Below are 21,300 nucleotides of genomic sequence, written 5' to 3' on the forward strand. Positions count from 1 at the left end.
TGTAATCAGTCTTTTGAAAAACTTTGATTCATCCTCTTGGCACATCTCCAAATTCATCTTCAAGCACTCAACGCGTTCTCGCTTCTGGAATGGTGTGAGCAACCTGGGAATCCATCTGGCAGACACCTTATGCATATGCAAATGATCATGAATGATAGTTTCCACAGACCTTGTACTAATCTTGACATTTTGGGCTATTTGGCAAATAGTAATGCGCCGATCTTCCAAAATGGTAGCCTCAACTTGACAGACATATACCTCATCAATGGCAGAAGGTGGACGACCAGGTCTGGGAGCTGTTTCCACAGACTTCGAGCCATGTTTGAATTCACGAATCAGCGTTTTGCAAGGTCATATGATGGGGCATTATCACCATAAGTTTCTTTCATTTCATCAAAAGTCTCCTGTGGTGTGCGTCCTTTCAAATACAAAAACCGGATCACTGCTCGACATTCAACAGGCTCCATTTCACACCTGACTCAGTTCAAACACCTGTAAAACAGAAACCACAATTAGTTCAGAGCTGTAATTTGCCACATAACCCGTAGAGATATAAATCATTGCCCATGTAAAATTTCAGCTAGATCAGACAACTGAAAGTGGGTCAGTAACAGTATATTCTCCCAGCAGTGTTGATCAAATACCACCTCCCTTAATCTTAAAAAGAAGACATGTTACAAATATTAGATCTAGTTTCCTATTCTTAATTAATTTGGCTAACCTATTCATATTACAAAAATGAATTTCTAACCTGTGAATTCATCTGTATCCAAATTCAAAATGGATATATTTTTTTAATTTACCAGTCTTGTATTTAAAAGATTAGGATTAATCAATATAACTACTTCACCCCCCCCCCTATGATTAGTACTTTATATATTTACATTCTAATTTATTGAAAATTTAAAATATATAAAGGTTAAAAATATTTATAAATATATACATTATTTATTTTTTTTGTGGTTTATTTTTATTATTATTTTATATAATACGTTTTATACATTACTAATATAGTTTTGGATTTTCTTTATTAATATATTCTGATTAATTTTATACGATTCAAAAGCATCAGGATAACGAACAAATGCTTTATTTGTTTAAATATTTTAGTTTTATCCCCACCTTGTTTTATCATGCTTATTACTAAGATAGAAACTGGGGGTATAAAATCCATAAATTTTGAAGTAACGCGAGCTATTCCCAAGAACTCTTACATAATGGTTCCACAAAAGATAAAAACATGGCAGGTATCATCTTTATATGGAGCATACGAACTATTTGAAAGCGGAAAGGCTTTCTTTTGGCAAATATTTTATAAAGAAAAATCCCATCCTCAATTTTTATATCTAAATCCAGAAATGTAGCCTGCTGTCCTCTGTGTTCACAATTCAATTCTAACTCCTTTGGATATATAAGATGTTTATTTTTTTTATTTTTATTTTTTTTTCGAATTCATCGTTATCGTTTATACATATAAGGTCATCTATAAATCTCCTCCACCCATGAAAATTATGTTTTAGATATATCATTTTTTTTATTTGTGATCACACACACACACACACACACACACACACACACACACACACACACACACACACACACACACACACACACACACATATATATATATATATATATATATAAATTCGAGAGCGAGTTGATGCAGTGATTGCAGGTGATTAAATGACTTACTGACTAGATGGTTTTCTAACGAATGCTAAAAAATATTTTTTTGTATAGTTTTAAAGGTTAAAAACTTCAAAGACTATATATAATATATATATATATATATATATATATATATATATATATATATATATATATATATATACACTTGTGCCCGATATTATTCATACCCCCCCTTGAAAATTGAGTTTATTAGGTGTAACTTTGTAAGAATTTATTGCTTACGTCCATATTGATACATATTCTTAATAAACCTCTTCTGATCATTTTCGTCATTTTAAAATCTCGGGATACTTGTAATAAAAGAAATATACAGCTATTTATAAAATCTGCAATGTTCAAAAATAATCATACCCCCTTATTTTTTCAGTATTAATCGAGTTTCTGACTGTTTGTTTCCTGTTTGATTCTTATTTTGAATGCTTTTATACAACCTTTGATTAATTTCATTTCTTTTTTTGCATTTTTTAGAAATTAAAATAATATCAACTGAAAACCAATAAAAGAATAAAAATTAGTAGAATGGGGAAGAAAAAAGAGCTTAGTAATGATCTTAGGATTAAAATTTTGAATTTACATAAGGATGGTTTAGGTTACAAGTCAATTTCCAAGAAATTTGAGGTCCCTACAGCAACAGTACAGAGCATAATCAAAAAATTCCAGAGCCACCACACAACAAACAACTTGATTGGTAGAGGAAGGAAAAGGAAACTGTCTGCTAGAGCCACCAGGAATATTGTAAGAAGTGTTAATGCAAATCCAACCACCACTACTAAGGACATTTTAGAAAATCTGGAGTCTTCTGGCATAAAAATATCAAGGCAAACATTGCAAAGGACTCTGCATGAAAATGGTCTGAAAGGAAGAAGACCAAGAAGGACTCCATTGCACACCGGAAAACACCTTGCAACACGTCTAAAGTTTGCTAGGACCCATGTGAATTCTCCAGAGTCCGTTTTCTCAAGTATTTTGTGGACTGACGAAACAAAAATTGAATTGTTTGGCCATATGGATGCTGCTTACGTTTGGAGGAAGAAAGGAGAAGCTTACAACCCAAAGAACACCATACCCACGGTGAAACATGGTGGTGGTAGCCTAATGTTTTGGGGCTCCTTTTCGGCTAGTGGTCCAGGTAGTTTGGTCAAGATAGATGGAACCATGAAGAAGGAGCAATATTTGGAGATACTCCAGAAAAACATTAGACAGGATGCGGAGAAGCTCCATTTAGGACCAAACTGGGTCCTTCAACAGGATAATGATCCAAAACATACTGCCAAAATAGTCAGGAAATGGTTTGAGGATAATCAAATTAATGTTTTCAAATGGCCTAGCCAGAGTCCCGACCTGAACCCTATCGAAAACCTCTGGCACATATTGAAAACTGAGGTTAAAAAGCGGAAACCTAGAAATTTGAGGGATTTGGAGAACTACTGCATTGAAGAATGGTCAAAAATCAGTGTTGATGCTTGTAAAAACCTTGTTGATAAATATCCAAAACGGTTACAGGCAGTTATTAAGAATAAAGGACATGCTATTGACTATTAGTAAGAGAGGTATGAATAATTTTGAACTAGTGCCATTATTGTTTTTCTTTGTATAATGTTTCAAACTTGCATAATTTATTTATTTGTTGAGTTTAAATTAAATGCTTATGCTTGATTTATTGTTTGAAATCCCTTTAATATTTTCTACCTTCTGGTTTGAGCAATATTCTTATAGAAATCCCAAAGATCTGAGGGGTATGAATAATATCGGGCACAAGTGTATATATATTGTGTACAGAAAGTCGTAAGATGAGACAAATCATTGGTACCGTCGGTTTTAAGCCCGATAATAAGGACCGTTTAAGGTATTCTTATCAAGCTCTCTTCTTTCTTTATATATATATATATATATATATATATATATATATATATATATATATATATATATATATATATATATATATATATTTCAGACGATATCAAAAACATCGTTAAACTCACTACTCGTTCAAGCAGCCGCCAATAGCGTAATGGTTAGGAGCCTTGACTGCCGTACAAACGGTCGGGTTTCAATCCTGGCTTGAGGTAGTTGCCTGTCTAGCCGCACTGATGAGCTGTGAAACAGCGAAACAGTACTGTATGTGGATGACTATAGTGCTCCTCACCCTGAGTTGAGCATATTGAGAAGTGAAACACGAATTACCACTATCATAAAAAGCGACGCTCTTTGTGTAAACAAATCGAGCGGAGGTATTTCAGACGATATCAAAAACATCGTTAAACTCACTACTCGTTCAAGCAGCCGCCAATAGCGTAATGGTTAGGAGCCTTGACTGCCGTACAAACGGTCGGGTTTCAATCCTGGCTTGAGGTAGTTGCCTGTCTAGCCGCACTGATGAGCTGTGAAACAGCGAAACAGTACTGTATGTGGATGACTATATATATATATATATATATATATATATATATATATATATATACTCGAGTCTATGTAAATACAGATATGCCCACATATATGCAGGATCCAATCCCATTAGGATACCTATCGTTTGGAGTAATATTTTATTTCCTATTTGAAAATAGCATTCTTTAATAAGATGACTTATAAGTATTTTTAAAATACCTTTGGAAACACTAGTTTTGATATTTTTATTTTTACACCGGAAAGCTTTAGAGTTTGAAAAGTCTATATATTTACCTTTGCCACCTTCAAAAGCTAAATCTACAGTATCATTTAATTCTTTTATAAGTTTTTCATGTGGAATTTTAATATATAGCGCACTAAAATCATAAGTCGCTATAGATTTTGCTTTTATTCTGGAGTTTATTTTATCTAATTTTTCTTTTACTGGTTGTGAATTATTTACCACCCAAAGTAGATTAATATTACTGTAGAATTTTCTTTTCTGGTGGAAATTATTTATTTGATTTATAATTAATTTAAATATTTTAGATATAGCTTTACTTAAAGGTTTAGTAATGCACGTCTTTGAACCTACAATAAATCTAACGCTAACTAGATTTTTGTGCATTTTAGATATCCAATACATACATTTTTTTTTACACAGTGGTCACCACTTATCAAGGCCCGGAAGCCACTCAGAGATAAGGGTTATTGCAAGTACAGTACGTTAGTGTGGAGATTTGATGAAGTGTTTACTTAAGGGGGCGGTTCATTAGGAATTTGTTAACGTTGGACTTGAACACATCCAAGTTGTAGTCAGGTGGGAAGCAGGCAGACGGAACAGAGGTCCACAGGCATGCAGTTCTGAGAAAGAAGCTTTGTTCATGGAATCCACGTTTTGATTTAGGCACAGATAAAGAGTGGGGGAAAATTTTCTCAGTAGATTCGGCTAGACGGGTGTTTTTCGTGAAAGATTGGCGAGGGGGGACCAGAGATTGGAGTTCAGACTAGCACCTGCCATGGAAATAACGATAAAACAAGGATAGGCTCGCAAAGTCTCTTCTGTGGGAGAGAGGTTGCAGGGTAGAGAAAAGGGCATCCCCCACTAAGCCGCGAAGTCTATTTTGTACTCTGTCAAGGCAGGATAGGCTGTTTTTAGTAGCTCCTGCCCAGATATGGCAGCAGTATTCCATCCTTGGACGTACTTGGCTTTTATATATATTGAGAATTGCATCAGTAGTGAGATATCTTCTGGAGCGGTAGAAGGATCCCACCATCTTTCCAGCGACCTTGGCAACAGACTTGATGTACATGTTCCATTTCAGATCAGGAGTAAAGGTCAAACCCAGAAGCTTGTCAAAACAAGGGGCCTCTCTCAGACGAGAGTTATCCATCCCAATTGATGCCAGCTGGGGATCAGAGCGTTGATGATGTAAGGATGGGAGTTTGGTTTTAGATGCATTAAAGGTAACCAGCCACGTCTTCCCCCACTGAACCACGCGCTCGAGATCAGAGGAGAGATAATCAGAGAGAACTTTTTTGTTTTTTTCTTCTAACTTTAATCCTACTTTTTCATTAATAATACTATTATTCTGAATGTTATCTAAACTAATATTACTTACTTTATAGGTATCTGAAACCTTACCTATAATTCCTGCTTATATCAATAAAAGTTGTATATAATATTTTTTACATATAAAAGCTATATTGTTTGCCGCTTTATCAATAGGAACTATTACTAACTTATCTTGAAGTATTTTTAGTTCTTTCAGTATTTCTGAATATTTTAGAAGAGGATTATTTTTTTTTAGGGTGTTTTAATTTTTTATACGTTTAACCTTCTCATTTACGCATTCAAGTATACTATTTTTCCATGCATCAAACGTAGACTGTGCTAATTTATATTTATTTGCCATAGACATAATAAAAACTTCTAGTGCTTTAGTTACTTCTTTAAGCATTTAGTGTAATTTATGCATTTAGGCTCTCTATAATTCGGACACTTACTAAGGAGTTTTCTTAATTTAGGATTATTTACTATCTTTAAATCTCCTGTAATTACATGTTTTATCTCATTACAGAAAGGAGAGAAATTACGTTCACATTCTAGAATATTTATATTATTATCATTTATATTTATATGTTCTACCGTTTTTTTATAATTGAAAACCTTATTACGTATTGTTGGCCCTAGTTTATATGTAACTATTGTTTTTGATCTTTTTCTGTGGCTCATAGTAATTGTATGTTTTTTTTTTGTTTATTTAATATTTTAGGTAAATGTATATCAGCAAAACCTTTATTTTCATACCAAGCTACACAAATATTTCTAGGTTTCTTTTTTATACCTTTCACGGGTAGCTGATATAATTTAGTGTCAATTATATCCAGAATATAACCGTACCATTGAATGAAATAGTCTTTCCTATATATCGTATTAGGTTGTAATATTTTCGATGCTATTTTCTTCAAAACCTTTTTTGTCTGATTAAGCAGTTTTCTAATATAATTGAACGACTCAGAAATTTTCTAATATAATTGAACGACTCAGAAATTTGATTAATTATAATATCTTTAATTTTACTAAAAAAAAAATCCTCGCATGAAATAACTGATTCTCTTATTTCTATTCACATAAGATATATCTCTAATACCATAGCGAGGCAAAGCTGGGTATAATCGACTCACATTTTCGGAATCTTGTAGGTTACTATTTTAACTTTAATAGTCAAACCATATGGTTAAATTATTCGCATTTTTTAAAATTATTTCGTCTTCCTAAGGATATCGTTATCTACATTTCCTAAACGATTATATCCATTACATTTAAATTTTTCAATAATTTGTGCGGAAAAAGACAACTGACTGCAGGTTTCTTTAAAATGTTTTATAACATAAACACAACCCTTAGTACAGCGTTTATTTAGAGGAATTATATATATATATATATATATATATATATATATATATATATATATATACACATATATACTATATATATACCTATATATATACTATATATACATATATATACTATATATATACCTATATATATACTATATATACATATATATACATATATACTTATATATATACTATATATATACCTATATATATACTATATATACATATATATACTATATATAGTATATATACATATATATATGTATATATATACATATATATATAACTATATATACTTATATATAACTATATATACTTATATATATTATATATATACCTATATATATACTATATATATGCATATATATACTATATATATACATATATATACTATATATATATATATATATACTATATATATATATACTATATATATATATACTATATATATATACTATATATATATATATACTATATATATATATATACTATATATATATACTATATATATATACTATATATATATATACTATATATATACTATATATATATACTATATATATATACTATATATATATACTATATATATATACTATATATATATATATATATATATATATATATATACTATTCAGCGTTTATTTAGAGGCATTACATATATATATGCTATATATATACTTATATATACTATATATACATATATATACTATATATACATATATATACTATATATATACTATACACACACACACACACACATATATATATATATATATATATATATATATATATATATATATATATATATATATAATGGGTTAAGAAATTCCAACGAAAGAAAGATGTATATTTAAATAAGGGCTAGTCACCAACAATGTGTATTTTTTAACATTATTTTATTATTCCGTGTCTTGGTTTTTCATTGAGAATTATGTTTAGATCATTGTAATAAACGATTTCAATGATTTAAAAACATTATTACAATGATCTAAACATAATTCTCAATGAAAAACCAAGACACAGAATAATAAAATAATGTTAAAAAATACACATTGTTGGTGACTACCCCCTTATATATATATATATATATATATATATATATATATGTACACTAGTAAAACTGATGTAAAAACCTGCACTCTACTGTATACTCTGTCCTGTGGTAGTCATCTTCACCCACAAAGGTTAACAGTAATATCAAACATGTGGTTGGTACTACAAAAAGCCTTCACCACTATAATCAAATAATTTGTGTGGATTTCCGAGCAACTTAGTTGTTGTTGGCCGAAACTCATATGTCGAAATTGACGGAAGTGTCAATCATATATATATATATATATATATATATATATATATATATATATATATATATATATATATATATTATATATATATATATATATATATATATATATATATATATATATATAATTTAAAGGAGATTAGAACAATAGTCTAAAGAGCTGAGTGTATTTCAATGTAACAGTGAAATTACTAGTTTAATTAAAATACAGGAAAGAGAAAGTGCTCGTTGTAATTTAGATATATAATAAGCTCGATAGGTAAATATCCTAGAGCTAATTCAATATTAAGTAATGTGATTGATAATTTAAAATTTAAAAATCAAATTATAATTAAATTAAAAATCCGTTGCATAAGAAGGAACAACAACAAAATCAATTATCTGTACGATCGTTTCGGAAAACAATGCTTTTTATTGTGGTAGACATCAAGTTACGTACAATAATTATTACATATAGTTTTTCAATAAGGTAAAAAGCTATAGCAAACATCTAAATGAGTATTTTAACTATAGTTCCTGATTTCAAAAGGCGAAAAATTAAAAGATACATCTGCCTTACTTTTAATGCTAGGTTTATTTATGGTGTCTTTTAAATTTAATAAAAACCCTTCAAAATTTGCTGACGAGGAGACCTTGCTTATTAAAAAACTATATGTAATAATTATTGTACGTAACTTGATGTCTACCACAATAAAAAGCATTGTTTTCCGAAACGATCGTACAGATAATTGATTTTGTTGCTGTTCCTTCTTATGAAACGGATTTTTAATTTAATTATAATTTGATTTTTAAATTTTAAATTATCAATCACATTACTTAATATATATATATATATATATATATATATATATATATATATATATATATATATATAGACAAATATTACATAGTCGCTATACTGAACATGCTAATATTTCGGACAATTGGTTTATTAAAAACCAAAAAGTTTCTCGTCAGGCGACAGAAATAAAGTTTATCCGCTCATTTCTTGAACCAGCTGTTTTGATTAGCGGATAAACTTTATTTCTGTCACCTGACGAGGAACTTTTTGGTTTTTAATAAACCAAAAAGTTCCGAAACATTTGTATGTTCAGTGTAGGGAGTATGTAATAGTTGTCTGTATAAATAAAAATATTATATTTTGCTCTTTTGTATTGAGCACTCGTAATAACCTAGTTTTAATTCAGGGTTTTTTTTATCTCCTGAATACCTTTAACGTGGTGTATCTATTATATCTATAAAAGTCTGTGTGTCTGTCTGTGTGTCTACATTTCCCTACCAAATTACTCTGTCAATTTTCAGTCTACAGGTTCAAAATTTGACATAAAGAGTTATTGAGATTTGGGAAAATCTTTTTAATCGGGTTTCGGCTAGAAATGTGGCTGCCAATGGGGTCAAAGTTCAACGATTAGACTTTTGAAATTCTCCGCCAATTTTGGGTCTAAACACTTGAAATTTTAGATGCAAGTTCCTTTGACATGAGCCCAAATCAATAAATGTTAAGAGGTCAAAATTGGGGCTAAGGTTAAAAAAAATTTGACCTCTCAGCCAATTTTTGGTTTATTGTATAAGTGTATTCAGACATAGGGCAGGTTTTTCAATCGGATATTGGCCGAAAATTTGGCTACCAAGGGGTCAAACTTCAAAAGATTTTATCTTTGTAGTCTAACAAACTATTCAACAAGTTTTGGGTCTAAACATTTGAAAATTTACATAAAGGGTATTCAGACATGCAGCAAGCTTTTTAATCAGTTTTGGGGTGAAAATTTGGCTGCCAAGAGGCCACAGTTTAAAGAGTTGACCTTTGAAGACTCTATCAAACTCCTCCGTCAATTTTGGGTTCTCAACAAGTGGTGTAGGAGAGCGAAGAAGTTTGAGAAAAGAAAGGGAAAAGATGTTGGGAGGAAGAGTGAGAGAAAGAGGTAGAGTATGAGGAGGCGTGATGATGATGATATCTTTCTTTCTTCATCACTCTATCTCTAATAATAATAATAATAATAATAATAATAATAATAATAATAATTGTTAAGTTTGCAGGTTGAAACAAGTAACGTAGAAAGCAATACAAATGACGACTCAACAAACAAAGGTAGATCAAATAAGAAGTGTATTAGGAAAAGGTATATTTACAGGGTATTTACATAAGAGAGGCTTTGCTGGAGAAACATATTTGCTCTCGGCGGCCTTCGGTGGCTTCTGGTGAACACACACTCAGACTAACTGAGTCTTCCTATTTATGTGTAATTACTATCCACGTATGCAAATGAATGTGTGCCACCACCACCACCACCACCACCACAACAGCAATAACAATAACAATAACAACAAGAATAATAATAATAATAATAATAATAATAATAATAATAAGAAGAAGAAGAAGAAGAAGAAGAAGAAGGTTTCGGTACGAGGAAATGAGTGTAAGGAAGGGAGACGAACAAGAGGGAATAGGAGAGGAAAATGAATTACAGATGAATAGAAAAAGAGGAGAAAAGGGAAAAATAAAAATAGAAAAAAAATGGAAAAGAGAAACTCATAAGAAAGACTTAATTTTTTTCATCGTCTATCTCCTTTTTCTTCTTCTTTCTTTCTTTCTTTCTTTCTTTCTTCAATTCCGCCATTGCTTCATGCAAGGCAATCTGCGGTCATTTAGATCTTAAGTGCTCCGTTATTGCCTGCGACTATGACCCTTGACCCGTCGACCACGTGGACACGACGGTCCTAATTTCAAGAAACAAACTGCCTTGACCTTCGCATCAATTCGTCCTGTATTTTGCTCGCTAACCTCAAAACCTTATTTATTTACTATGTCGGTGGTTCTGGTGTCACCACGAGGAGATATATATATATATATATATATATATATATATATATATATATATATATATATATATATATATACATATATATATATATATATATATATATATATATATATATATATATATATATAGTGGAAATGGTAATTAATAAAAAACTGAAGAAAGTGCTCAATACTGTTGTAGAGCAAATATGCCTTTTGTTTTTTATCATGGTATCTTTCTGTTAAGTTACATTATTGTTTCAGCTACCCGGCCGTTTTTTTTTTGGCCGTCTGTAGCTTCCTCAGACTTTTACAGAACAGGTTTCTGTAAAAGTCTGAGGAAGCTACAGACGGCCAAAAAAAACGGCCGGGTAGCTGAAACAATAATGTAACTTAACAGAAAGATGCAGTAATAAAAAAATAAAACGCATATATATATATATATATATATATATATATATATATATATATATATATATATATATACAAAGTGTGTGTGCGTGTGTGAGGATAATTCTGAACTTAAACACTCAACGAATTTTGATCTACAGACTTTAAATTTGGTATATAGGTTATTCAGACACGTGGAAAGCATTTAAATCAATTTTCATCCGAAAAAAAAAGCTTCTAAGGGGTCAAAATTGTGGGGATCATTTGATTTTTATCTGTCAACTGTTTCACGGGGTTTAAAAAGATTTTTTAAGGATCTTGGCCAGCTGGTCTTATGGTTATCGTACTTAACTCATTGTCTTTAGGTTTTGGTTTCGATCTCTGCTTGAGTATTTTTTTTTTTTTTACAAGAATATATATATATATATATATATATATATAATTATTTTTTTTACTATAATAATTAAATACCTACAGACACTAGTGTTTCATCCTTTCGGGATTCTTCAGTGCAGGGTGTCACGATTACTACCAGTCGAACGATTCGAACCCCGCGACACGAGACATCTCTGGCTCGATTAGCGGAGGCCGTATCCATTCGGCTACTATTAACCGTATGAAATAGCGTTGAATTTTAAACATTTTAATTTAAATGTTCATTACGTCAGACAGACAGTGATCAAATCGTTATACGATGATCTACGCATAAGAGCTAAATTGACCGACTGTTTAATTCAACGGAAAGTGCTCAACGATAAGAAACGAATTTCTTAAAGGGGCTGTCATATATATATATATATATATATATATATATATATATATATATATATATATATATATATATATATATATATATACTAGCAAAATACCCGTCGTTGACTGGGTTCAAACACAGCCTACAGAAAATGGACTCTGATTTATGAAAGTATAATAGGCTATGAAAAGGAAGGGTTGTAAAGAGATAGCTTCGAATTTGAGGGTATCAAAACCAAAGCAAAATATGATGAAAGTAAAAATAAAATAGATAAACCCCATAATTTATTATACCATACCTGTTCACACTAAAACACTTATCACAATATTCTGTGGATCTATATTAAAAAAAAAAACTTGTTAAACTTTGTGACATATTTCCATTCTATGGAGGTCAGGTGCGAACAAACACCTCATAATTTTATTATACCATATTTCTTCAAACTGAAACATAATTATCAAAGTATACTTACGCAGATAGATATGAAAAGTCTTTATTAAAGTTTGTGCCTATTTACATTCTATGGAGGCCAGGCGCGACGCAGACCCCACAATTTTATTATACCATTCCTATTTAAGTTAAAACATACTTATCAAAGTATTATTATGTACATCTATATAAAAAACACTTGTAAACATTTTTTTCCATACTTTGCGGATCAGGCGCGTACGCAGACCCCACAATTTTAATGAATCATCATTATGCCAGATCAAACATACACATTCCTGTGTCTCGATAATCTTCTATCATTATATGTGATCAGTTTTCTATAATAGTCAACTATATAGGAGCATATTCGTGACCAGACACACACACAGACGTTCAGCTTATATATATATATATATATATATATATATATATATATATATATATATATATATATATATATAAAAGGCGTTCCAAAGGTAATGCATCCTATATATATATATATATATATATATATATATATATATATATATATATATATATATATATATACCAATCCTTTGTTTATCGAAAACAGAAAAAGACGAATCTTTTGTATCGAATTCGGGTTAGCGAGATGTATAAATTGTCAGTTGAATGATGAAGAATATTATGAGTGGATTTTTTTATACTAATGAGTCGTCACTTATCAAGGCCAGAAGCCACTGTCGAATAAGTGTTAATTAAATGGAAAGATTGTCAGTTGAATGACGAAGAATAATATGAGAGGATATTTTTGTACGATATTTTGTTTGTAAATAATATACGCATGCCAATTTGCATATCATGGAAGTGTTAAACACAAAACAATTTTTAATTAAAAGTAAATTTTTAAAAAAATTATATTATTTTTCAGATTCCAATGTGAAAGATTTAAAACACAATATCAGTTCAATTAAAATACGAAAAACAAAATAAAAACAAAACAAAAGCAAAAGACAAAAAAACAAAACAAAACAAAAACAAAACAAAAACATAACAAAAGCAAAAAACAAAAAAACAAAAAAAAAACAAAACAAAAAGATAACAAAACATATCAAAAACAAAACAAAAGCAAAAAAAACAAAACAAAACAAAAACAAAACAAAAGCAAAAAAAACAAAAGCAAAAAAACAAAAGCAAAAAAAACAAAAGCAAAAAAAACAAAAGCAAAAAAAACAAAAGCAAAAAAAAACAAAAGCAAAAAAAAAACAAAAGCAAAAAAAACAAAAGCAAAAAAAACAAAAGCAAAAAAAAACATAACACAACATACCAAAAACAAAAAAAAAACAAACAAAAAAAAAAAAACAAAACAAAAAAAAAAACTAAAAACAAAACAAAAACAAAACAAAAGCAAAAAAAACAAAAACAAAACAAAAGCAAAAAAACATAAAAGCAAAAAAACAAAAAAAAACAAAAAAACAAAAACAAAAACATAACAAAACATAAAAAAACAAAACAAAGGCAAAAAAACAAACAAAAAAAACATAAAACAAAAACAAAACAAAAGCAAAACAAAAACATAAAACAAAACAAAAACAAAACAAAAGCAAAAAAAACATAACAAAAGCAAAAAAACAAAAAAAAACAAAAAAAAACAAAACAAAAACATAACAAAACATAACAAAAACAAAACAAAGGCAAAAAAAAACAAAAAAAAAAAAACATAAAACAAAAACAAAACAAAAGCGAAACAAAAACATAAAACAAAACAAAAACAAAACAAAAGCAAAAAAAAACAAAAACAAAACAAAAGCAAAACAAAAACATAACAAAAGCAAAAAAAAAAAACAAAAACAAAAAAAAACAACAAAAAAAAACAAAAAAAAACAAAAGCAAAAAAAAGCAAAACAACCTTTACTCTGAACAAATTTTAAAACATAAAACATAACAAAAATAAAACAAAAGCAAAAAAAAACAAAACAAAAACAAAACAAAAGCAAAAAAAAAACAAAAAAAAACATAACAAAAAAAAAACAAAAGCAAAAAAAAAAGCAAAACAACCTTTACTCTGAACAAATTTTAAAACGTTTTATGATTTTTAATTAAGTGAGGAACAACATACTTAAAGTTTACCAAAATCTGATCACCACAAAGGTCTAATTATGACGTCAAAAATTAATTCATCTGCAATGGCTATGGAGAGAGGTGGAGAGTACTAAAAATATGGAGAGTACTAAAAATATGGAGAGTACTAAAAATATGGAGAGTACTAAAAATATGGAGAGACTTGTTTTTCTGAAGATGAAAAACAGTTTTTAATGGGTAACTAATCTGTACAAGTCCTGGAGACGAAAAAGAAAAGAGTTTTCGGTGGGTAGCTCTTTCGTATACGTCTCGAACTTAATAATTTTGCAGATAAAGAGCAAAGATCTTTTCCGCGTAGGCACGAAAAATCATGTATCGGAATGCTAAAAGATTCAATATTTTTATGGCGCAGAACGTGACGCCATTTGATTCGTCAGTTTCTAGCGCCAGTGTCTATAAGTATAAGTAGTGCCTTACAATTTTTAAAAAAATCATACTCCTCCATTATATACCACCCCATTACTTTTAATGTTGGAGGATGGGTCTCCTTGCTGGTTCGACTTCTTGGAGACTTGCGTCGAAAGAACCAGTCCAGAATCCGTTCTTGACAATCATCCCAAGAAATGGGGGCCGGGAACTAGCCAAGTACCTGTCGCGGCCTGGGTACTACCTAGGATGTCCACCCTCCCAGGCCTTGCCACTCGGCTTTTTTTTTGGGGGGGGGGTGAAGCAAGTTTATCGCTTGTTGCCTGAAGGGCCCCTACCGGAGAATGCCGACAGGGATTCCCAGGCTTTTTTTGCTAGGCCAGAGTGCCCCACCTTTTTAGGGGCGCTGGCTGGACATCCCCATTTTCTGACCTTGTGTCACATCTTGCTGAGGTAGGCAGCAAGTCAATATATACCTTTCAATGATGTCAAAAAACCTTGCAAAAGTAATACAAATGCGAACATGACATGACATGAACATAAACATACTCACTTTTCGCATTATTTGGATTCATTTGGCAACACCTATATTTAATTTATTAGTAAAACATCATATATACCAATAAGAGTGCTGCATTGGCATTTGGTCCTAAAATTCATCCTCTGCAATGTCGAGCAAGAAAATACTAACTTTGATGGTGTTTTTTCTTTTTCTTTCTTTTTTTTTTTTTTTAACTTTTAACCAGACATACAATTTACATATGTTTTTTCTTTTCGTTCTTTTTCATTCATTTTTTTTCCAGCAGATTATAATTGATTCAACAGTGATCGGCCGGATTATCAATTAAAAAAAAAAAATATGCAAAAATTTTAATGGAATATTCGAATATCTATGTATTTCATATAGAAAGCAAGTGTTAACCCCGGCTAAGGGATTCCTTGAGTTCTTAGAAATCAAGGGACCCTTTCCTAGGGGCTAACATTTGATATCTATATGAATTCGAATATTCCATTAAATTGTTCCTTTTGGCAAGTGCTCGTCTGAGCTCCAATCTATGACCCCCCTCGCCAAACTTCGACGAAAAATAATCGTATATCTGAAACCACTATCAATAATTCCCCCCACTTTTTATCTGTGCCAAAACCTAAATATAGATACCATGAACAAAGCTTTTTTTTTAGAACTGCACGCATGTGGAAATCGCTTTCGTTTGTCTGCTTCCCAGCTGACTACAATATGATCGTCTTCAAGTTCAACGTAAACAAGTTCTTAATCAGCCATCCCCCTTAAGAAATCCAATTTACCAAATTTCCACTACTAACGATTATTACGATATTATCCCATTGACTATTGTACATTCATTAGCTCTTATCCTCGAGTGGCCCCCGGGCCTTGATAAGTGGTGACGCCTAGGTGAAAAGAAGAAAATGATGGGAACCTAATTGTCCTCTCCCTGTTGCGTTATTGAATATATATATATATATATATATATATATATATATATATATATATATATATATATAATTTTCTAGCTTGCACTTTTTTCAAATGCTTGCTAAATGATATATGCACCTGACAATTCTTTTGTCGTTGTTCTCAAAATCTATTTGTCAGCATAGAACCGACTTTTACCTATTGACAAAGAGAGGCGTTTAGCTGTAAGGGTTGGTTTATGTGTGGCGGCGACGGCGAAGTAATGTCAACCATGTTGGCTGACTGTCAGTCTGTGTAATTCTTTTTTTTTTTTTTTCATTTACTTCAGGTAGCTCTTAGAAAACAAGGGATTCCTTACCTTACATCAAAAAAAAAAAAAAAAAAAGAAATATACTCACCTTTCGTAAACGAATGCTGGCGATCTATGAAATGATACTCAACAATTGGCTTGGCTGCATAAGGTAACGTGTATATTTGTCCGAGTGGGTGGGTATGCGCCGGGTGATAGCCGTGAACACCGGCATTGCTAATGTACGTTGGGGGGTGAAGGAGGGCGGGGTGATCGTATATAGGTAGTGGTTTACAAATGGGGGGTGGGTGTGTTGTTTGAATCAGGGCCGGGTTAAGCGGCGTGGGTCTCGTCGGGTGATGCTGATGAAGATGGTGGTGGTGCTGATGATGATGTGAAGAGACGGAGTGGGGAGGGGTTGAGGGTGAAGAAGGCGAGCCGGGGTTCGAACGACGACCGGTGCAGTCATTATGGCTTATACAGTTATTGTTGTTGTTGTTGTTGTTGCTGTTGGTGTCGTTATTGTTGTGGTTATTGTGGTGGTGATGGTTGCTTACGTTATTGCACGTATTGACAGAATTTGTTAACGTGTTATGAATGTTGTTTTTGTTGTTGGTTTTGTTGTTATTGTTGTTATTGTTGTTGCTGTCGTGTTTCTTTCCTAGGATGTCGTCAATAGAGAAAGAGGTGTGGCCGCTGCCCGTACCCGAGGTTTGGGCACTTTTTCCGCAGCTGATGTTGGTGTTTGTTGGTTTTTTTGAAGCTAAAATACTCAGGGCTCCGCTAGACATAAAATTTGCTGCGCTGGTTGCAAGGACTGGGTTGAAGGCATGAAAATGCATATTCCCTTGTGCTTGGAAATCGACAAAAGATTCCATGTTTAGTGAACAATGGGCATTCGGTATCATGGCGATACTTTATATGAAAAAAAAGAAGAAAGAATAATTTTAAAAGTATACAAATGTAGACACTAAACATAGGGACGATAGTATTAAACGTATAAATGGTTTACATGAAATTAATTAATGCGAAACATGTGAAAGGTCAAATTAACAAACAAAAATATTTTTAAATGTACTGTTTCTGAAATAAGAATTCTAGATATAAGTTTTAATAGAATCATATCTTAATTTTGGTGCAATAATGTACGGTAAAGGAATTTTACTCATCATGGGAGATATTTGTTTTTGTTATATATATTCTTATAATCGAGAAGTTATATATATATATATATATATATATATGTTAGGACGATACAAAAGTATAATGCAAGGGGAGTAATTCTTTACTTCTTTAGGCAAAGTTGTCTCCCCTTGTCTGTAATCCTAAACTTTAAATTCTCGCGACTTCTCGCGAGATCAAGGACCGGAAGCAGAAGAAAATGGAGAATGAGCATCATCCCCGTTCGTTCTTATCATACCTTTCATGAACTATGTTTGATTTGTCGTTACATGTGTGTGTGTCTCCATAATAAACGTATATCGTTATGTAACAGCGAGTGATTTTCGTATTTGTTCATAATTGTTCCATTCTTTCATCACGTGCTGCAAACACCCACGTGAAGGCTGGACACCCTGCGGTAAGATATTTTATGTCATATTGATCCTAACGCATCCCATTATATAACAATCTATATAAATGTAATTCTTGGTTCGTTCGTTATCAATTAAACCATATTTCTACATTACCAATTTATTTGAAATTTTCAGACAATCTATCTTTAGAGTCGAGGAATGTTTTTATGTTATTAAAATAAATTAACATCGCATATTATAAAAATATTAAATAAAATAAAAATATTTTTCGTAAGCCTATTCTGCAGGACTGTTTTTTGGTAGAACTGGACTTCCGTTTCAATTCATTTCATACACCACGATTTGACGAGACGAATTACAAGATTAACAAGATTTACAAGATTTCAATGTCCTCTATTTTAAAAATTTAAATTCATTTGTTTATCTTCCAAATTTTTTAATTTAAATTTTTTTCTTTGTTATATCAGGCAAAACAAAAAAAAATGCTCGCCAGAAGGTGCGTTTTGAGTTGAAACATAAAAGTCAAAGTTATAAAAATCATTTTTTAACTAAATTGGCAGAACAGTTTTTTTTTTTAAATAGTTGTTTCGATATGAAAATAGTAACTTTTTTTATTATTAAAACTATAAATTGTTAGGTGAAAGTACATTTTTTTTCGAAGAAAATTGACGTTTTGGTAACGTGCTTAAATAAATTTTTTTCAGCCATTCTTACCATAGAGGGGGGAGGGTGTTTTGTAACTATTCTGTGTTGTCAACTAACAATTTATTATTAAAAAAAAAGATATCGTGAAATTATAAAAAAAAAATAAACAGATATTGTCAGAGTTGAATTTAACTTGAAAAAAAAAAACAAACAAAAAAAAACAACGTGAACGGCGCGTTCAACATTGTAGCCGGAGTCTATTTGGGAATAAGGTCCAATACGTATACGTTAGTCGATTAATGTCTTGTTTTTGCTTTTTTTACCGTAAATTATTAGTTTAAAGTTTTTTTGTTTTTTTTTAAGAAAACCTTTTTTTAACAAAATTGAAAGTACACTTTTTTCTTTTTTTACAGAAGTTATTTTTATATAAGGAAATATGAATGCTTTTTCTTTATTAAAAAAATTGTTAGGTGAAATACGGAAAAGTTTCTACCAAGAAAACCGTTATTTTTCAGCCATTCTTACCATGGGGAGGGGATGGTGTTTTGTCACTATTCTGTGCTTTCAATTAATAATTTATTTAAAAAACGGTGCTAATGCACTTAATGATCCGCGCTATTTTTTAAATCGTATTTCCAAGTTTAATTAAAGTTTTATGATATGTTTTTTATTCAATTGTAGGTTAAAGTACAGAATAGGTACAAAACTCCCTCCCCCTCCCCATGTTAAGAATGGCTTTTTAAATAATAACATTATCATTTCAGCACGGATCAATAAGTGCATGAGTACCAAAAAAATCAAAAGTTAAATTTTCACATTAGGTCCCCCTCCACAATTTTTAACATGGGTAGGTTGCGGGTGTTTATTCTGAAAGCCGTTCTTAACATGGGAAGAATAGTGGTGTTTATTCCAAAAGCTGTTTTTTAACATGGGGAAGTGAGGGGTGTTTATTCCGAAAGCCATTCTTAATATGGGGAGGTTGGGAGTGTTTATTTATGGCCGACAGTGAATTATAGTGCATAGTACAGGTCTTTATATCTACAAAACTACTCGCCTCTGCGAATTTTAAATGATATTTTCTTATTCAGCATAGCCGAAAACCTCCAAAAAGTCGTCATTTTAAAGAAAATTGTGGAGGTGGACCTAATGTAAAAAAATACCCCCCCCCCCTCAAAAAAAGGATATCGTGAAATTTAAATTTAACTTGGAAAAATTATTTTAAAATAGCGCGGTGCCAAAAATAAAATTAGACAAAAAAATACCCCCTTCAGATTTGGACTAGCACAAAGATTTATAAAAAGTTGTCAACAAAAACAAATATATAACAAGTAAATATTTTCAAAGGCAAAATCAGTTACTTTTCTACCTAATTGGATAATTTTTAGCGTTTTTATTGGGTTTGTACTACTGTACATATAGATTCGCAAAAAGTTGTCAAAAAACAAATGTATAACAAATATTATGAAAGGCAAGATATGTTACTTTATTACCAAACTGGATAATTTTTTATTTTTTTATAATGTAAAATTTTATGCGGCTCGAAAAACACAGCGTTTACCGCTATATTTGAAAATTACAAATGGCGACAGACTCTGTGTTAAACATGTTAAGTTTGGGAAAAGGAGTTAAAACTAAAAAACTATACAAAATACTGTTAAAACCCACCGAATATATGTCAGCCTATGTCACGGTAACATATATTGTGTGAGTTCCTGACAGTATTTTGTATATTTTTTTTAGTTTTAACTCATTTTCCCAAACTTAACGTGTTCAACACAGTCTGCCGCCATTTGTATTTTTCCAATATACCGATAAACACTGCATGTTTTCGAACCGATTAAACATTTTACACTAAATAAAAGCACTAAAATCTTATCCAGTTAGGTAGAAAAGTAACTTATCTTGCCTTTGATAACATTTATTTGTTATATTTATTTTTCGGCAACTTTTTCGTATCTGTGTTTAGTAATACAAACCCGTTTCATTTAATGTAACGTTTAGTCGGTTCGAATAACAGTGTTTATCGGTGTATTTGAAACATACAAATGGTGGCGGACACTGTTGATTACGTTAAGTTTGGGAAAATGAGTTAAAACTAAAAAAACTATACAAAATACTGTCAGGAACCCACTGAATATGTCAGCCTACGTCACGATAACATATAGTCGGTGGGTGTCTGACACTTTTTTGTATAGTTTTTTAGTTTTTAACTGATTTTCCCAAACTTAACATATTCAACAGAGTCCGCAACAATTTGTCTTTTTCACATACGT

The 21,300-nt window shown here is 31.0% G+C and overlaps 1 protein-coding gene across 1 annotated transcript in view; it reads right to left on the reverse strand.

Annotated features, from left to right (window-relative positions):
• Nucleotides 1-21,300, reverse strand: part of LOC145267028 (uncharacterized) — a 104,908-nt gene that overhangs the window by 50,262 nt on the left and 33,346 nt on the right. Inside the window, exon 2 of the mRNA XM_080122958.1 lies at nt 16,957-17,762. Within this exon, the coding sequence (XP_079979084.1) occupies nt 16,957-17,755 (799 nt within the window). The 5' untranslated portion in view covers nt 17,756-17,762. The remainder of the gene's footprint in view (nt 1-16,956; nt 17,763-21,300) is intronic.

Source organism: Euprymna scolopes, chromosome 42 (assembly GCF_053919585.1).
Source record: "Euprymna scolopes isolate OS-2025 chromosome 42, ASM5391958v1, whole genome shotgun sequence".
Lineage (NCBI taxonomy): Eukaryota > Metazoa > Mollusca > Cephalopoda > Sepiida > Sepiolidae > Euprymna > Euprymna scolopes.